General features: G+C 35.6%; 1 protein-coding gene across 7 annotated transcripts in view; it reads right to left on the bottom strand.

Moving 5' to 3' along the window:
• Positions 1–200: 200 nt before the first annotated feature.
• Positions 201–20,336, bottom strand: part of LMO3 (LIM domain only 3) — a 57,062-nt gene continuing 36,926 nt past the window's right edge. For all 7 annotated transcript variants that reach the window (XM_004755756.3, XM_004755755.3, XM_004755752.3 and 4 more), the window contains 2 exons: positions 12,306–12,431; positions 201–3,138 (listed from right to left, as the gene is read on the bottom strand). In XM_004755756.3, the coding sequence (XP_004755813.1) occupies positions 3,033–3,138; positions 12,306–12,431 (232 nt within the window). In that variant the 3' untranslated portion in view covers positions 201–3,032. The remainder of the gene's footprint in view (positions 3,139–12,305; positions 12,432–20,336) is intronic.

Genomic DNA, 20,336 nt, shown 5'->3' with positions numbered 1-20,336 from the left:
GAAAGCGCTTGAGGTACTTTGTCTATGCTTGTTACGATTTATCTTTTGAAAGTAAGTGTCCTTGCACACTTTATTCTTTTTTTTCAAGTGGACTGACTCAATGTACGCTTTCTAGATATAGTCTTAGATTTTGCCAATTAAGCGCAATCAAAGAGTATAATACCCCTTTTATTAAAAACATAAATCCAAATATAAAAAAATGAATGAAAGAATCCAGCAGATATTTATTAAGCAAGATGAAAGTGAAATTACAAACACAGGTCAGCTTTTAAACTCAGCCAGCACTCTGGGGGAGTGGAGGTGCGCTGTCCTTCATCATAGGCAGCCTCTCTGAGATGCATGTTAGGAAGGGAGGTTTCACGGCTTGAGAAATCAAAGCTCTTTTGGAGGTGTCCTACTGGAGGCATCGGGGCAACAAGCTAAGTTACGTCAGGGCTACACAACACAAAGAGGAAAGGTGATGATAATTCAGGGACTTTGCGTAGTCAAGACAATTAGCTTAGTACTTCAGGTCAAAAATGCTACTGTTTATGGGCTATTAGCTATAAAATGACCCATTTCTGTCTGGTTTCACAATTTCATGGAGATTAGAGATAATCTAAAGAGATTAAGGCCTTAATCTTTAATCCAGGTAATTTTGCTTGTAGTAAAAAGCATAAGCATTAATTCCCGAAGGATTTGAGAAGAGAAAAGGCGATAAAAACTTGTTTGGTCTTTGGGTGGCAAGAATAATTGAACAGCTTCCAGGAGCTAAGAGAAGTTGGTTCCCAATTTACAAGTATTTTGACATATTGATAAACATAGGCAAAACCATTTAAATCTAAAAATGATAATTTGAAAAAGATACTGGCAATTATAATTTGACATCCACATGAATTTCAGACACCCTCTAATGGGGACTCACTGGGCTGCTTGAGAAAAACCACTTTTCACAGATGCCCGCACCCCACCGCCTTTTGTTTGGCTTGGGTTTTGGTTTTGGCTATGCGAGTCTTACCATGAAACAAATGTAAGACCCCAAGGCTAAAATAGTAATTTCATGGGCCCCAAATAGCTATTTTTGAAAATTTTTTTCAATATATCTCAAATCTGGGGGACAAGTGACTTGAACACTCTTAACCATGAAGTATTTGTAAAAATACATATCATTCACTTTTCACAGAACCATTTCTTAAAAATGAGAGGCAATAGCCAGATTCACATGCATGTTCATAATAAAGCTTTGTTTTAAAACAAAAATCCACACCAGCATTACTTTCAGTTTAATATTTTGGCCCCAAACCAAGAATTCAGGTATCACATTTCATTTTCATCTGCAATGCATCTATTGGCAGGACAAAGTATGTATGCAAATAACACCGGGAAATATTGTTTCCTATACAAGTGATCAAAAGGAAAAAGAAAAGAAAAAAGAAAACCCACAGCACTAAATTTGCTCTAGCAAAAATATGCTTCACTGTGCCTGTGTCAAATTAGATTTGTTGAAAAGTAGTTCTCCTGCCGGGAGCAGAAGCAAAGAAGCAAAGTGTGAGCAACCCAGAAGAAGGGATCATAGTCTTATTTTTATTTCCTTAATTGTAATTGAAATAATCGGTCTCCGTAATTTATTTCTAGAAAGCTTTCTTCTTTATCATCTATCATGTTAGTAAGGGAAATTTTTCAGCTTTATAAAATGGAATGACAGATTTCAGCCTTAAGTGTGATATATTCTGAGCAGGTTAACTACTTAAAGAAAGCAGTAAGACATGTCAAACTTTTAAAGTCTTCACTTTTGAACACTAAAATAATTGTCAGGTAAATACAGAAAAATATATAATCACCAGTTCTCAGCTCTTTGACAATCCCTTTGTTTCTCTTCTTCTAGAAGATTCTGTGAGCACTATGTTGCTCTGATCAAAAAAGTAAGCTCACTAGTCAAATATCATCACAGCTTCAGTGTGTATTATCATGGTTTCAGTAGATTTGCACTCAAATCCTTCCAGTGCCAGAAATTTATCAAGCCATAAAGTTATTAAACCTTTAGCTCTTAGGGAGAAATCTGGGCAAAATTTTACAAGAAATTTCTCGTTTTAAAATTACCTCATAATTGTGGTAACACTTGTCTCAAGTAACCCTTTGGAAAAATTTTACATGATACCTAAAGGCACTAGTTTACATAAGGGGTAAGTGGCTTAAAAAACAAAAACCAAAAAATTTAAAAAAAAGCCAAAGCCTTTGTGTAGGCAAAGAACACACACACACACACACACACACAGGACATCAAAAGGATAACTGCTAAGCTTTAAAGTTATTCTAAAAATGGCACTTTTCACGTTGGTATAAAATGAAAGTGCTTTAAGATGAAATTCTTATGCATTTTTTAAAGCTGATCTTTAACCCCCTGAAAATCGGGGGTTATAATGACAACACTGATAGACTCTAAATCATCATGGTAATGATAGTGGAATAGTGGATGTTGCTAAAATGCTTTGTGTGTGTCTTCATTTCTTCTTCTTTTTTAAAGTATTTTAATGCTGATAGACTTGCTTTATATGTGTATCATCAGTGAAATTTGCTCTTCAATCCTTTACTAGAAAGTTACAGCTCATTTAAAATAGCTGGTAGATACAGAAAGCATAAATATACAGTAAGTTTAAACACTGATTGTACTGAATGCAACCATACAAAGAAGCAAACAGAACACAAATGGTAACACAATAAAACTGTATTACATTTGTGCTTCAAATATTACAATACATTATATACAATAGTCGAAAATAAACATCTCATGCCAAGTGACACAAAAACGAATAGCAAGCAAAAAAATCCAGCAATATGTACAGTACTTTTTTCTTTAATAATAAACATTCAACTCTGAACTGGGGCAATTTCACTACGTACAGGTGCAGTCCGCCTTTTATTCCATATAACCATCCTGCTTTCCTATATCTACGCTATTCAGTAGGTTCCTGTGTCAATTCTTATATACATGTGGAGCAAAAAAGATAAAAGAATGTAGTGCTTTGTATTCTTAATGGGGTGATGTTGATAGATCAGCGAACCTGGGGTGCATAACCTTCTTTCATTAAACCTTCTTCGTAGTCCGTCTGGCAAAGGATCATGTTATTCTTTAGGAAAAATTTGTCTCCAACGCAAAATCTGAAAACATTAAAAAAATAAAATGTGTTAAGATCATTTCACTCCCATCTATAGATTTGAAGATTTCTTTTCCTTGTAATAATGTTACATGGTAATTCCCTGAATTTGAAAGCTTGGTTTAGAAATTTGCCTTCGTTGTCAAAATTAAACGATGTAGATCATTTAATGAAACACTGCACACAAAATTTGATATCCTACAGTTATATATAAAAAGCATAGGAAAACCGAGGAAAACACCTCGGGCAGCAGAAGTGATTTTTATCATCACTTTGGAAAGAAAAAAAAAAGAACTGATCTATATTTACAGACATTAAAATAAATGAAAGAATGATAATAGTATTTCACTGCAGTGATTATGGAAGATTTCACCAGTGGCCATTTATTCACTTTATTAAAAAAAAAAAAGTAAAAGGCATTAAAATGTATCAAATAATTAGAAAGTGGCCCATTTTTAAGCTTCCCATTTAAAGTTCCTTTTGCTCTGTTTTATTAAAATGTGATTAAATTCTGGTATTCTGGAAGTGATTGTTTTGAAGGAAAAGTTGTTTTAGCATCAGACTCTGATGCTGGGCCATAATCTTTTATTTGTGGCAAGTTCACCAACTATGAAATATTAAATGTCATTTCTTAGCTCACTCCCAATTAAACCAAAGGGAGTAACCTGAATGAACTTCTTAATATTGATGTGATAAATAAACTAGTTTCCAGTAGCTAATTATGTATTTTATCCTATAAAACATTGTTTAATGTACAAGATTGTAATGTTTTTAATAAGTGCCCTTTTGTATAATTTCCCAGCGGTGACACTTTGGACACAATTAAGGTCAGAAATAAATGCTTGTGCTGTTTCCAGTACATTTAACAATAAAGTAACTCTGGGGAGATCTGTATATATTTTTAATTGTAACAATTTAACCTTCAAACAGCAGTGTCTAGTAGAGTTGACCCAGTAAAACTACTTGTAATTATACAAGTTGACCTCACTGACCTTTGATAGTGGTCTCTCTTTATCAGATAGTCAATTTCGAATGATGTTCAAGCAGAAATCTTAGTGGATAGATTAAATTGTGTAGTGAAAGCAACCCTTTAATGTTTTGTGAAGTTGAAGGTTTAAATGAGGAGCAGTTGGACTGATTTACATTTGCAAAGATTGGAATGCTAGACAAACAGTGAACCTATTTATTTTCCAACTGGGTAGCTTTGGAAATTTATCCTTATTCTAGCTAAGTAGATAGAGGGGAAAATAGTGTAATAAAAAAAGTAGATTGAAAAGAATTAGCTTTCCTCTTAAAGGAAGATTGGTCTGTTTATTTGTGGAATTTACTTTTTTTCCCCAGGATTACTGCCTGCTGATGATGTTGATTGAAAGTACAGACTAAGCACTGATCTTGAAATCCTGGAGTTTGCTGTCAAGGCTATTGGATAGAATGAACATTCAAGTTTGAACCTTAAGTATATCTTCTTTTTATTAGTTGAAAACTATAAACTTAAATATTGTGCTTAAAAAGTGGCGTGAGAGTCAACGAGGTTTTGTACATTATCCTGATCATTAAGATCCGTTGAATAAAAGGAACTATTTCTTCTGTTGGGCAGACCCAAGTAGTCAAATTAGATACTTATCTTTCATGTGAGATTACATAAAATAGCATGTAGGATATATCTGATTACTGCTCAAAACTTTCAGTTCATATTACTGTTGAAATTAATTTGAATAAGCTAATGACAGAATAGCACATCAAAATAAATAAATTCAACTAATACTCCTGTGTTCTAGCTAATATCACTGAATTTGTTTTTTTCCTAAAAACCAACTGAATTGGAAGTACTCTTTCAACTCTATATTGACTAAAACCTTGCTTCAATTTTCTAACAAGCCCCCAAATTCTATTCACTATCAAACTTTTTTTTTTTTAAATATGTTCTACTTAGGACATGAGCTCAGAACCCAGAGGTAGTCACATGCTCTACCGACTGAGCCAGCCAGCCACCCCCCAAAAACCATTTTTTGTTTTTGTCATGTGAAGTTATGTCATTCTTACCTTCAGAAGCCTTGAAATTTAGGTAATTTTTGTTTGTGGATTAATAAATTTGGGGTAATGATCATGAGAAAAGCACTGAACCAAAAGCCTGGAGACCTAGTCCTGAGCCCTGATGCTACCCAGTGCAAGTTATAGGGTCATTTCATACTCTCTGAGTCAACTCTGTGTGGTTATGATAAAAGAGCTGCAGCACTGAATTATGTTAAAATAAGAAATATATGAGCAGCAGAGAGGTATATTGCAACAAAAAGAGTTCAAATCCCAACCTTCTACTTATGATATTGAAGATGAAACTTTATTTTCTCTTATCTTTAATATAACTGACTATTTAAAGTGTGTGTTAAGAATAGAATGAAGTAGGCAAAGCATTAACTCAGTGTTTGGAGTGTAGATAATTAAAATAGTCACCTTCTATAAAGTACTTACTATGTGCTAATGCTGAGTATGTATATGTACGATTATTTCTATTTATGTTCAACTGAGAAAGTACTTATTGCCTTTTTCAAATGAAAAACCTAAGGCTTCCTCCCAGAATTTTAAAACACCTGCCAGTGCTCCATAGCTAGAATGTGTATGTTGGAGGAAGGAAACTGACTCTGGTCTCTTTGGGCTCAAGACCCATGCTTTACCTGGAAACAGTAAAGCATAAGGCTTTGAAATTAATATGGGTTTTTTGTATCGCTATTATTCCTTTGCATAGCATTAAAAAAAGTCTACCTACCATTCAACATCAATGAGATGTTGGTAATATAAATGGAATTCATCTAAAATAGTCCTACCTAAAATATTTTGTTGCTAATGTTGTCAACTGGACAAAGTACCTTTTTTTTAACCTTTTATGTGCATTTCAGTTTATGCTGAAAAGTCAAAACAAAACAGGATGTGGGTGAGAAACGTCACACTTACACATATAACTTAAAACAGCTTTGAAAGCTATGGCTAAAGCAGATTATAATTGCTTTGTGATTAGGATTGGTATACTCCTTTTTAAAAAAAAGATTGATTGATTGATCAATTTGAAAGAGAGAGAGAAAGACAATGTTGGTGGGGGGCAGAGGAAAAGGGAGAGAGAAACCCTAGAAGACTCTACCCTAAGCACAGAACCCAGTGCGGGGCTCGATCTCATGACCTTGAGATCAGGACCTGAACAGAAACCAAGTTGGACATTTAACTCACTGCACCATCCAGGTGCCTCTGGATTGGTATACTCCTTTAAAATGTTCCATATATAAACATGAAGAAATTAGAGAAACAGCAATGCAGATGTTAGATATTTAACAAAATAGTCTATAACTGATTTTGTGAGAAAGGCTAGTTTTCCAATGTTATGAGCTCCTTTTGAGATTTAGCACTGGCAGAAAAAATATTATAGAAGCAGTGATGGCCAGAGAATACTGTAAGTATATTAATAGGTCAGGCTAAAATTCCTGAAAATAAGCTGATAATCTTCCTTGTAATCTAATCCTAATTGCTTGTGGTATAGTCAGTTCAATTAATTTTGCCTTCATTACAAAAAAAAAAAAAGTATGTTAAGGAATAAAAAGATGCTCAATCAGATTACTCAGTCATTTAATCTTGATGTTATGGAGTTAATAATAAATTTAATTTCCAGATATTTTGGAATGATTCTAATCGAACTCACATGCAGTTTTAGAGACTTGGGAAGTACAGAAAATAAATATAATTAATTAATCACCCTTCTATGGGGCTTAGCGTAGTTTTAAGCAGTTATCAGAAGACTGCAAAGAAGCCTCCATTTGTAACCTTTTCACATCCTTTCTAAGATTGAAAACGTTAACTTAGTCATCTTATTTCCCTAAGGGCAGTGGCTATCAATTATAATTAGTTCCCAACTCCACAGTACTTTAAAAAGGGTGGGGGATCCAGTCCATATTTCAAATGTCTCTATCTTCTATGTAGCACCCTCCATTACTACAGATGGAGACTTCGATGCTGTACTTTGTTTTCAGTGAGAGGTACTGATTATATACCCATCGTCACACCACTATACACCGTGAACAAATTACTCTCTTCTCCCAAAGACTGTCCCGTTGTCATTACATACTTCATTCCTGATCAGCTTTTCTGCACCAACTTACAACACCCATATCCCAAATCATTCAAAGTCTACCTTGCTTGAATTTCACTATATCTATTCCCATTTATAGTTATTCAGTCAGAAAATAAAATACCTCTCTTGAAGGAGTCCAGGGCTTATATCAGATCTGAGTTGAAAGACTAAAACCAGACCCTCTGGGTTCAGATTTTGAGTCTACCATTTTCTATCATTGTTTTCTAGGGCAAGTTACTTAAATTTTCTGTACTTCAGTTACTTCATCTATAAAATGAGGGCAATAATAGTATCTCACTTTATTGAGTATTAAATGAGCACATGTAAAGCAGAACAGTGTCTAGTGTATGATGGGCGCTATAGAAGAATTCTGGTATCATTATTTGTTAATGACAATTTTTTTTTCACCTCTGCTTAAGCTGTTCCCTAACCATGACTATTTCTTCCTGTTTTTTCATCTGTTTAAATTCTTTTAAAAAAATTCTTTAGTTTCCATTCCCTCCATCAATACATTCCCTGGCCATGCCAACTCATTCTGATCTTTCCCAAGGCACTTATTTATTGCCATATCATTTACTTTGGCATTTCAGATTTCCTCCTGAATGGGTAACAAGTTTCCCAATGTGCGCTGCAGTGCTGGGGTAAGTGCCCATGAGTTATAGCTCTTTTGAACCCTCTGAAATACCACCATAAATTACATGACCACTTGAGGTGGGTGGTCAGTAAATACAGGTTAAGACAGATTCATCCCCGAACCAAATAGTTTTAAATAACAAAGGTATTTTTAGATGGATAATATAAATTCGTGTTCATTTTGACTCATTCGTTGACTTCCTACCTTTAAATTTCACCTCCTCCTGATCCTCATGCCATTCCCTCCTTCTCCATATCCTGAGTAAACTCCCTCTAATCTCTGAGCATTCTGAGCTCTTTTCATTTCCTGCACACATTAAATGCTTTCACACTTCCATGACTTGCATGATGCTTCCATCTGTCTGGAAAACCCTTTCCTCATTGCTCCTTGGCTTCCTCATCCTCCCCAACCCCCACCAGACACAATACCTACATTCCAACCAGTCCTAGGGAGTTCCGTTTTTAAAACCCAGCACATCAACCCTTTGATGCTTCTCTAAGACTTCAAGAAGGACAGACCTCTCTTTTCCTCAGTATAGATCTGTTTAGCATCGATTACACTCTTCTGTGAGTCTTTGATGTCCTGTCTCTCCCATAGCTTTGAATACCTCTAAGAGAGAAACTGGTTTTTCTTCACCTTTCTTTCCAGAGCCTAGCATAGCGCTTTTATTCTTTAGTGTTAAACAACTCTACGTCTTTGAGGCAGTTTCATTACAAACAAACATGTTCTTTCCTTTTCTTGTAAAATCATCGTTTAGTTTTATAGAATTGTCTAAGGAGGAGGGGCTTGGTCACCTTTAAAAAATTAACCTATTACACAGAATTCTTCAATTCTGAGTGAGATACAGTTATCATCTAAGATGCTCAAAATAACATTCCTCTGCTTCTGTTAATAAAGAAAAACAAACAATCAAACAAACACCTTAGATGCTTAATTCAGGATTCACATCTTTAGCCATACCCCCCTCTCAAATGAGCGAAGAGGGTATACACGAGAAACAACCAATCCTGAAAAGTTATTTTTACTACCATTTTGCAAACACTGAGAAATGCTTTCGATCTAAATGATCTTTTGATTTAAAAGTTAAGAAGAAATGACTGCTAAATAAAATTCATAAGCATTTATAATACCACAGTCTCAGATGCCAATAAAGTTTGCTTAAAGGAAAGTGCCTATAAATTACCTGTTTGCTTTGTGTTTCACTTGAAAAAGTACAATGCTATAATAATAGTTTGGCTACTGAAAGTATAGGCTCATGTGGCATATGGCTTTATTGGAGAGGATTTCCCCAGCAAATGTCAAAGTAGAAAGAAAATCTCCTATGTTGAAAACCTTCTGTATTCAGAGTAACAAAATTTGTCTGCTTTGCTTGACTGATGAAGATTAGCTGACTTCTTGCATTAAAGAAGTTTGTCTTGTAGGGGCTGAAGTGACAAGACAATAACTAAGTGCTAATTGTGCATAACCAGCACTAAAGATATGCAGTCCCATTATGGCATGTAATAAATGAAGCGAACATGGAAATATATTAGGTACTTTAATAATGATACTAGAATAGTATTTTGCAGCAATAAGAATGTGAACAGTTTTAGAGTCAAAATTTAGGAGTGTTTGTCTTACTTGACTGAGTTCTACTGAGGAGATAGACTTAATTGTGAATGCAACTTTTTATTTCAATGGTCAAATAAAATTGATATATGCTTTGTAAATAGCATTAACAACCTACAATTACTTTGCATCATAATAGAATTTAGGCTGGATTTAGCCCTTGAATGATGTTTTAATTTTCTGTGTAGAACATGGATAAAATAGGGGAGACTGCCCTAAAGGAAAAATGGACATAGGGCATAAACAGGCCATTCCCTAAAAGAAGAAATAGCAAAGGACCACTAGAAATCAAATAAATACTAATTAAAAATTATAATGGGATACCATCTTTCATCCCTCAGGTGACAAGGGTTTCTTTTTAAATAATAACTCCCAATGCTAGAGTGAATGGAAGGGAATACATAGCTTTTACATTTCTGGTGTGAGAATAATTGGTATAACTGTTGGGGAGAGCATCTTAACAATATATAACATTTTAACAATACATAACATAAACCTTTAAAAGGGTTATATACTTTGTCCAGCGCTCCTGTGAATTTATCCTGACACATACTTGAATATTGTTTGTTTGTAAATATTATGTTGATGATATTATGTCGATAATATTGGTAATATATCAAGTTGAAGAAATAGCTTATACATCTGACAAGAGAAGACTGATTTAACAATGAAACTCTACTCATAAAATAAAACACAAGAAGGCTTAAGATATCTTAAAGAATTTGAAAAGCATGCTATCATAAATGAAAAAGTCCAAATATCAAACACTAGTATTCTTCCCTGTTCTTTTTCTTTAAGCTGCTCAAATGTATCATAAAATATATGCTATATAACACCCATCATATATGCATAAGAAAACATATGGCCAGCTATACACCAAAATATTAAAATGCCTTTTTTTTTAGAATAGTAAGACATGGGGCAACATGATTCTTTATCCCTTTTTATTTTCCAAAATTTCTACTATGAATATGTAACCTTTCATAAAGTAGAAAAGAAGTTAAGTGTTATTGTTGCATGAAGATAACTGTATTTGCATGGATGCTGTTAGTGGATCAATAGGGCAAGGAAACGGAAGTATACTAATGCACCTTTAAAATATATACACATACATGTATACGTGCATATAAATGTCTGTATAAATGTGTAGATATTTATATTCATGTGCCTATATCTTTACACACATACTTGTCAATTTATTTTTGGCTAAAGGTCACCATGGACTGAATTAATCAGCTTTGATTCCAAAAGTTTGTACAGACTTAAAGTGCCTATAAGATGACTTTTTGAATTATTTCCTGGATAAATTAGATATTCAGGTATACTGGCTTAGGTATACTGGCAAGGTATACTGTGCACTACTCTGAACATCTCCATTTAGCAGGAAGTATCATTGAGATATATCTTTTTTTTTTTTTTTTAGATACATATCCTGTATATAAACCAAGTTAGTGGCATATGATTTGGTAAAAGTAAATTGTAAATATCAAGATAAAAAAGCCTATTTTTTAGGACCAATTGTGCTCTGGTATTTTTAATATAAATTATTTCATTTAATTTTCAAAATCTGTAAGATAGGTGTTAGTGTCTTCATTGTCAGGGGGTAGAAACAAATCTCAGAGATGAAGTAACAAGACTCAGGATGTCGTATCTAATATACAATGGGGCTGGAATTTGAATCCATTTCTTCCTGTAAAAATCGTGTCCTCTGTGCCGTTCTACACAGGGCCTCATAAAAAGACGCTGCATTGAACAGTAAAGTAGTACAAATCACAGTAACTGAGAACATGATATAATAAATGTGGCCTGATTATATAGTATGTCCAGGTGTTGTCACTCTTGTCTTGAATATATTTTCATTAATATCCATCAAGTGTAGTAAATTTTTAAATATATTTTAATGATAGATACAGTTTCATATTCTAATATCCTCTGCATATATCATATAAAACAGGCATCAGTAGTATATGGGTCCCACTGGAAATAAAAGTTACAACTTTCAGAGGGAAAAATGGAATAAAGTGATAATACTTTTAGATGAAAGAGTTCTCTGATACTGGCTAATCCAGCTCCTTTTTGTTGTAAATGAGAAAACCAAGATCCAGAGAGCTAAAATGCTTGAAGGATGGTTATACATCTTGTGAGGGGCGAAGCCCAGCCTAGAATTTAGGTTTCTAGATTCCTTGTGCAATACTCTTCCCCTTTGCCTATGCTGCCCATCCAATGCTGATAAGTGTTAAATTATTAGCTATTTCTGGCCTCATTCCCAAGGAAACTTAAAGCAACTTAAAAAGTACATATAAAACAAGGTTAAAATTCAAGATGAGAAATCAAGAGACAGGGCAACCAAAAATAGGAAAACTAAGATAAGACACATCACCTCCTACAAATTCCTGTATATTTGACTCAGGGCAAATGTGTTGGGTCACAGAACAAAAAAGTGAAGATTTTAAGCCTACTTTTAAAAGAATATTTTCAAGATACTTTAAAGTTTTAAAGTAAATTTTAGGGATATTCTAAACCTACTTTTTAAAATGACAGAAAAATAATAAAGAATGAATAAGAAGAAAACTAAAATAGCAGTGTCTTCATTGCTTCTCACATTCTGCTATAGGTTGCTCTTTCTGCAGGTAGAAGCACAGTTTTAAGACCTTTCCTCCTCAGTGCTTTCTTCCTGGCACCCGATGAATGTTTGCAGAAAACAAAATGCTGAGATTAATAGCCTTAAGTAATATATATAATTCCCATCAATTAAGTAAATAACTAGCAACTAGAGGTTTGCCACTTTTTAGACACGGGAATGAAACCTGCTTACCTCTGATTACAAAGCTGACATGCAAAGCAGTCCAGGTGGTAAACGTTGTCCTTGGCTCGCATCACCATCTCAAAGGCAGGGATGAGCTTACTACAGGCGGCGCAGTTCCCCGTTACACCAAAGAGCCTGGAACAATAAACATTTTTCTCAAACTCTTACAGGGAGATCTGAGATGATGACTAGAGAAGGTGCCAGCACACCCTGCAAAGCTATCAACAGGCAATGCCTTATGATGTACACAAGCACGTTTTATCCTCGGCAGATACATAAGTATTCCTCTCTGATACATACTCCGTTGACCTTTCTTGATGAAAATCACATCTCGTTTGAGAAGGAAAGGAAAAGACAAATACATCAGGAAGCTTACATAACCACACACAAACAAGTCAATGGAGGTGAATTCGTAGCAAAAAAAATCTTCCACTTGATAGAATATGCAGTAAATAGAAATGCAACATAACTTTGATCTCACTGACACGTAGTAGCCGTTTTCATTGGAGAAGAAACCCATTTGAAGGACTCACTGTTTTCTGACATCTAGTTACTAGGAGGTTTGCCATTATTATTAAAAGAACATTTATGTACAAGCCATTTAAATAGTCAAAAAACATCAGAGGTGCATGCACCTTATGGCCCCATACCATAGTTATAGCTCTGATTATGTTATTCAAGTAGCACATTAAAGTAAATGAGGCTGTAAACTACACAGAGCTGGACCAGGAGTTGAAACATAATATATTGAAAGAACCAGTGGAACTGTCCAGGGAAAAGGTATTTTTTAAAAATCCTATTTGCGATAGATTCCTGAAAATAGTTATTGTAATGACCTAAAAAAATAGTACAAATTAAAGTGTCTCTATAGTTTCATAATGGGAGGAAATAAAATATTTTACCCATTTGCACTGGCAATATTTAAACCAAGTTTCTTTAAAGTTCTTAATGGTGGTGAAGAGTTATTATAAATAATATTCCAGGCATAGCAGTTAATGCACTTTTTAACTAGGAAGCAAACTAGATGAAAAACACCACATCTGCCAGTTTTCTTTTTTCTCCAGCATCAGGCTGACAGGAGAAAAATATAATGGTTCTCATGGGAAAGACCAAATTAAAAGCAGTTCTAAACTAATGAATTCAAAGGTGCTAGGGAGAAAACTCATTTTATTTATAAAAGTGTACTTTAAAAAACTTAGTCTTTCATTTTATTGAATTTAAGGATTACGCGCAAATGTGCTGAAGTTTCTCTTCTTGTAGTTTCTAAATACTCCAAAGACAGGTCTTTGCTTAAGGCATGCATATTCATTCTCAAGTTCATAACCATTTCCTCTTACCAGGCTAATGACAACTGTTGGAAAGAGCTGTGAGAATGGTTTTCAGGATCTGGCAAAACATGTAATAAATGTTCATGCTTATGTTTTTCTTAGATTGTCTCTTGAAGAACATAAGCGCCTTGAGGGGAGAAGGTGTAAACGCTTTGCAAACAGCTTGCCTGTATAATCCGTGCCCTTGATAAGAGGGGAAGGAAGGTTTATATTCAAGAAGACTAAATTCAGGATTGTTAGACGCTGTTTTCCTGCAGGAATTAAAAAAAAAAAAAATTCTAATAAGGAGTCTAACTCTAATCACCTTTGTGTTCCTGGTGTACAATCCCTATTTCAGGAAATGATTTTTCTCTAAAAACAGCTTCACTGAAAACAAGTATCTCACACACATCTCCTCCTGGCGTCATTGCAAACGAAACCAACCCAAGGTAAAGCTTTCGTCCTGTTCTTCTGGAAGCAGAAATTTCCCGTCCCTCCTACCATTTCACGTTCACTTTTCAGGGCACTTCACGTGACCCACTCAAGAGTCACGACTCTGACGCGTGCCATTTGTTCCTTCCGTTCTTTCATTATTATTATTATTTTTTTTTTGGAAACATAAGGAAGTCTTAAAAAGTTCTTTATTCTACGAATATAGATGCACTTGTGGGTTAGAAAATGTGGCCGGTAGGCGAGGACGCGGTTTTTGAGAACTACTCCCTCTGCTTACACCTCATAAACATACCCACACAATGCCATTTTGAAATTCTGGACATAGTTTCCCCCAATTTCAATTGCTCTCGCTAGCTGAGCATTTATCAGCTACCTGATTAGAATTTGTTTCCACACAAACCATTGATCATCAGCCTATTACTAGGCAAATGACAGTTAATTACCCACTACATTAACCACTGGGACCTGAGACCTGCTTCTGCTGCCATCAGTCAACATGATAAATGTGGCAAGTTCAGTAATGCATGGCCAGCCCCGAGCTGCCTGCTATACTGCGAACAACCCTCAATCTCACTTCCAGGCCCAGGAAAATCTATGGCAATCTGCATAATTACAAGCTCTGGGTTAATAACAGACAAATGATTTGTTGCATCTAAACAAAGTCCTTGGAATGGTCCTGGTCTCTGGTGGCTGGCCGTCCGGCGTGCCGCCTCCAGTGTACTTTCCAGCGCGATGTGCACAAAACCGTTCTCTGACGCTACAGCCTTCCAATTTGTTGCCCTCCAATTTATGGATTCTGCATATGTGATTTTTAATCATTAAAGGACTCTTGAAGCAATATTATCTTAATTATTCTCTGCTGTAACCAGGGAATTAGGCTTCAGATAAAATTTTCTTCTTCCACGCACTCTCCCTGCCTCGCTGGAGGCCCCATCAGTTTCCATCTACACCTGGACTCTGAAATCCTAATGATGAATTATTGCCCCTTTTCCTAAGAGGGCGAACCTTACAAGGGAACATTTTACTGAACTGTCAGCTCACAGACTGAGTGCGGAGATGCGGAAATCTGATCTAATTTACTGCAAAACGATGCATTTGTTAGACTTTTTCCTCAGTTTTGTCCAAGGATCAAGAGATCATTCTATAGCCACATTCGTGTTCTTTTTTGCAGTTGGACGAACCCAAGATTCTCTGAGAAAGGAAACGAAATCCTATTTTACAAAATCGGGTTTTTTTCAAAGCCTATAATGTTATCCTTTGGTTTTCAAACATGACATTTGGATTCTCAGGCAAAAATAATTGCCATATAATGTATCAATTAAGCTTAAGGCATGCATAGTACTCATTTGTAAGACTTTTTTTTTTTTTCAGATATGTCTAGGATATATTCAAGAAGAGTCTCTTAATTATCTAATTCATTTAGACTATTAATAATCCTGGAAATTCTTGTAACCCCTTCCTCTCCACTCCTCATTCCCAGATTCATTTACAGGGATGTTAACACGGATCCACTTTTCTGTTTAAGTGAGAGACCTCTGTAATCTCTTGTTTCCAGTGCTTACAAGATCTCATCCTAACAGAAGAGGAGGGCCTAAGTGTACTTAGCAAATAGTACACTGAGACAGACAAAGCTTTATTTTCAAAAGGAGTAATTTTGAAACTCTGACCTAGATTCAAAATAGAGTATCAGCTCATAAATTTATGGTAAGGAAAACAAAATTGATCCATTTTGCTCAGCTTAAAACGTCTTACAGATTATTAAAGCATGGCAAGGGTTAATTTGCCAATTTATGGGCTAGATTTTTCTCTACCATTTATGCTCATAATAGGCTTTAAGCAATATGACTTTTGTCTTGTTTCTGACACACTACAAAAAGTGGACTTACGAGATACAAGGTGGCAACTACCATCTATACAATATCAATGCAAGTAACTATCTGTAGGAATCCCAAAGGGTGTTCCTGTCCTCTTCATTCTGTTTTCCTTTCACTACCTGGCACTGACAATCTAAACACAGACACGAAGGTAAAAAACAAAACAAAAAACAAACAAACAAACAAACAAACAAACAAAAAAACCCCAAAACCAACAGACAACCTATGGGTTAGAACTCGGTCTATCTGTATGCTATATAACACTCCACACACTGTGGTGCGCATGCAGAGAACTAGTGTTTTTTGTGTGTATGGGTGACAAAGCAAGAACTGAGACTAAACACATATTTTTTTAAAGGTACTCAGAAAATTTTGCATTTTTACTAAATGTTCAACAGCTTTTGCAACATAGTCATAAATCAGGTGAATTCTGTATAAGTTAGTATATATCCATTACTAAAGTTCCTGGAGGTGGGGGTTGAGAAAAACTCAAGACATATAATCATTTAACATAGCAATAATGAATATGGTTTACTACAGGCATCCGGGGGAAAATGAGTGTTCATTGTATTAGTGTCTTTTATTTCACAGCACCAGATGTTTCTATAGATTTTTTACCAGGTCAGTGGCTCAAGTCACTAAATCAAATTCCCCCAAGCCATGGAAAGCATAGTATTTGACTCAAATTAATTTATTATTTGGGGGGAAATGCATAAATAAATATCACCGCAGTAAACCTTAATTCTGAGCAAAGATCAAGTGTTCTCTCATATTCAGGCAACCCTCATTTAGCAACTTGAATATAACTTGAACACAGTAAATTCAACAGTAATTTTTTTTCAATACCGCAGAGAAGACTTAGTTATCATCCTATGTGTAAAAAAATAAAAGAACACCTCTGTATGGAGAATAACTAGAGATGAACAGAGAAAGAAAAGTTTAGTTTTCTAAGAATATGAGGTTGTAATCAAAGGAAAAGATCTTTAACTTTACTGCTGGATGGTGAAGTTTTATTGAACATGTTATGTGAGAAGGAATAGAACATTTTCACAGATCGAGAAGGGCAATTGCTTTTTTTGTCTATTACAAATACACTTCTCATCTCCTTTCCTATTTCACTTTTTAAACTAAGGAATGTAGTGATAGAAAATGAAAACACTTTAAACTTCCAATTCTTTTGTTTTAAATGTAAAAAGCTCACCCATTACAAGGGTGAAGAGAGTTGAACCTATTGTTTTCTTCCCCGGTGGGTCTTAGCATGTGCTCCACTGTCACAGAGATAAAGAAATTGTGGGAGTTCAAAGAGGGAAAAAAGGCAACATTGAACATTTGTAAATGTACAAAGGAGAATATAAAAAATGTTTAACATTAATTTGAACCATGCTTCTAATTGTTACGGTTAGACTTAACATATATTTTTAGTATACATTGTGCAAATAGATGAAGTTGGAATTTTTCAAAAGTTAAGCTAAAAAAAGTTGGCCATGTTTTAAAGGCACTAGATACATCACCTGTTAAAGGGACCTCAGAGATTATTCCTTTCAGAGTTAAGTAGTTTTATTCTATGAAATTAACTCTAATTTGGGCTGTTAAGTTCAGTCTTTGCATATATTTTTACTAACAAATACAGATCATGTCAAACAGACATAAAAGCCATTTGATGAATGTCAAGTTTAATATAAATATTAATATATACCTATATAGTATGTATGTGTATTCTCTCTATATGCATGTGTATATTCTCTCTGTATAAAATCTTATATATAAGATAGAAAAGATAGGTATCTCCTATGTAAGATCTCTAGATAGATAGATAGATGTCTTTATATAGATAGATCTACAGGGAATACACACATACTCTGCCCACTAAGTAAGCAGATGTTACAGGGTGAGTGGGAAATTTAAGTCAAACTTATTAATGCCTAACTATAATTTCATAAAACCTGCTAAGGGCCATGCCATAGAGCTGTGTACATGTTAAAATATGCAACTTACTACCTAAAATCACAGAGATAGCTTATGGTACGGACAGAAAGCTCAGGTTCAATGAACCCTTGCTAATGACAGTGGAGGCCTACTATGTGCGTGGTACTGGGGACAATACGATGAATATCAGCGGGGCGTGTGCTGTCAAGGAACTAGTGAGAAGAGCAGTCCAGGGGCGGGATGTGAGAACCGCCATGTACAGAGGGGGGCGTCACTGGGTAGGCCTGTGTCAGTACCAGGGAAGACATGTCATCTGAAGCAGGACCTGAAATGACAGTTGGCTTTTCAAAAGGTAGAAAACTGGTGGGAGCTTGAAAGAAGGATTTCACGGGTTGGTATTAGAATATAAACAGAAGTCTGGAGATGGTCAAAATCAGAGTTATTTAAGGCATGTTTAAAAAGTGGCAAATTTGCTACCAGTCAGATAGGCTGAGGGTATGGTGGGTAGGAAGAGAAGCCCAGACAGACCACATAGGTGACTCTGGCCTGGATGACTAAGGCTTCATGTTTGGTACAGTAATATTTTAAGAGTATCTTCAGAATGTGTCCTTCTCTATGCTCAGGCAAAACTCCCCTCTTCCTTGAATCAGACAGAATAGCCCTTGGCTGTTGGGTGCTGAGATCCAACCCAGATGGCTAATTCCTGAGTATCTGCCAACCACCAGTTGGACTAACTGAATATCAGCTCATGATCCAACCCATTCAAACAACAATATGGTGGGGATAATAAAATTATAGGTAAAAAGTTATCCCTGAAGAGGAAGGAGAAAGATTTCACTTCTGGGTTTTTGTAATTCCTGTTGTCTGTACTTAATACTACATTCAGACTAATAGAAATATAAAAGATTCTAACGGTGAAGAAACAGATTTTGGTGGAAGCCACTGTCATCCATCTCTCTGGGGAGTACATTTTGGGCAAAAGAAAGACTAAGGAAACATTCTAGGAAGACTTTTTTCCCAGAAAACTGTACTTGACTTATAGGAACCTATCATTCTAGAAGAACCAAGTCAAGACCCATGAATGATCAGTTAGGTGTCTGTGCCCTAAAGAATCACAAAATCTACTCCAATTTGAAGATGGTGATTCAGATTGCTGTAGACTATCTCAAGATGGTCCAGGAAAACAGGACAAAACAGCCAACACTGTCCACGCCTTGAAGGCGGACCTTTAATTTCACCATAGAGCTGGTTCTTTTCCCCACCTTCACTCAACTTATAAGCCACACTAACTTTATTTTTACTCATAGTCTATCACTATGCTGTCCAATATGGTTATCATTAGTGGTTACTGACCACTTAACATGTGGTTCGTCTGTATGGAAATATGCTTTAAGTGTAATATACACACCAGATTTCAAAGCACAGGACAGTAAAATATGCCATGAATAATTTTTAAAATATTGTGTTTGGAAATGATAATCTTTTGAATACATTGGGTTGAAGAAAATATGTTTTCAAGTTAATTTCACCTTGGGGCACCTGGGTGGCTCAGTGGGTTCAGCCTCTGCCTTCAGCTCAGGTCATGATCTTAGGGTCCTGGGGTCGAGCCCCACATCAGGCCCTCTACTCAGTGGGGAGCCTGCTTCCCTCTCTCTGTCTGCCTGCCTCTCTGCCTACTTGTGATCTCTCTCTCTGTCAAATAAATAAACAAAATCTTTAAAAATAATTAATTTTACCTTAAAGAAAACTTGCCTCTTAATGAGGCTACTAGAAAAATTAAAATTAATATGTGAATCAAATTATATTTCTATTAGACAGTGCTGGTCTATTTTCCTTGTACCCCTGGATACCCAAGGCCTATCACAGTTAAATGCAAAGAAACCTAGAATTTTCTAATTGCAGCTCATCCTAGAAATCTTTCTTCCAGTGTTCTATGCCTACAGATAGAGAAAAGTAAAGGCCAGAGATATTTTCTTCTAACTTCAGACTTAAATGCATGTATGCTAACAGTGTGACTCACTATAGCACCCCATCGATGACAATGTCCCACCAGTTCTAGGCTAACGGGGTCATCTCCTTTCAAAACTTACCACTTTCTCCTCCATGCAGTCAGCAGCAGGGTAAGATATAAAGAAAAAGGAACCAATGCCTGGCCTTTCTGGTCCCTATCCTAGCTCTGCCACGAAGGGTAGGAGATACCCCATGTCTACATACAGAAGCCTAAACCATTATTTATTATCTGCCCTTCATGATGACCTAGACCTCCTTATCCACATATGGTCTCTTCCTCACTATACTTCTCTGGTTTGCCCCATCAAAACGGAGCAAGAAGAGGCTGCACTGGATAAAAGTCTCTAGCTTGCTGAACTGAGAGAGAATCGATTTACTTAGAATTATCATCTGTCTCCACATCCAACCCAGTCAAAAGTTACAAACAGCATTTCAATACTATACTTTCACTTTCAACAAATCACTGTCAA

This window comes from Mustela putorius, unplaced genomic scaffold, assembly GCF_011764305.1.
Source record: "Mustela putorius furo isolate JIRA1106 unplaced genomic scaffold, ASM1176430v1.1 tig00537227_pilon_pilon_pilon, whole genome shotgun sequence".
Taxonomy (NCBI): domain Eukaryota; kingdom Metazoa; phylum Chordata; class Mammalia; order Carnivora; family Mustelidae; genus Mustela; species Mustela putorius.
This window is presented reverse-complemented; position numbering and strand designations above follow the sequence as displayed.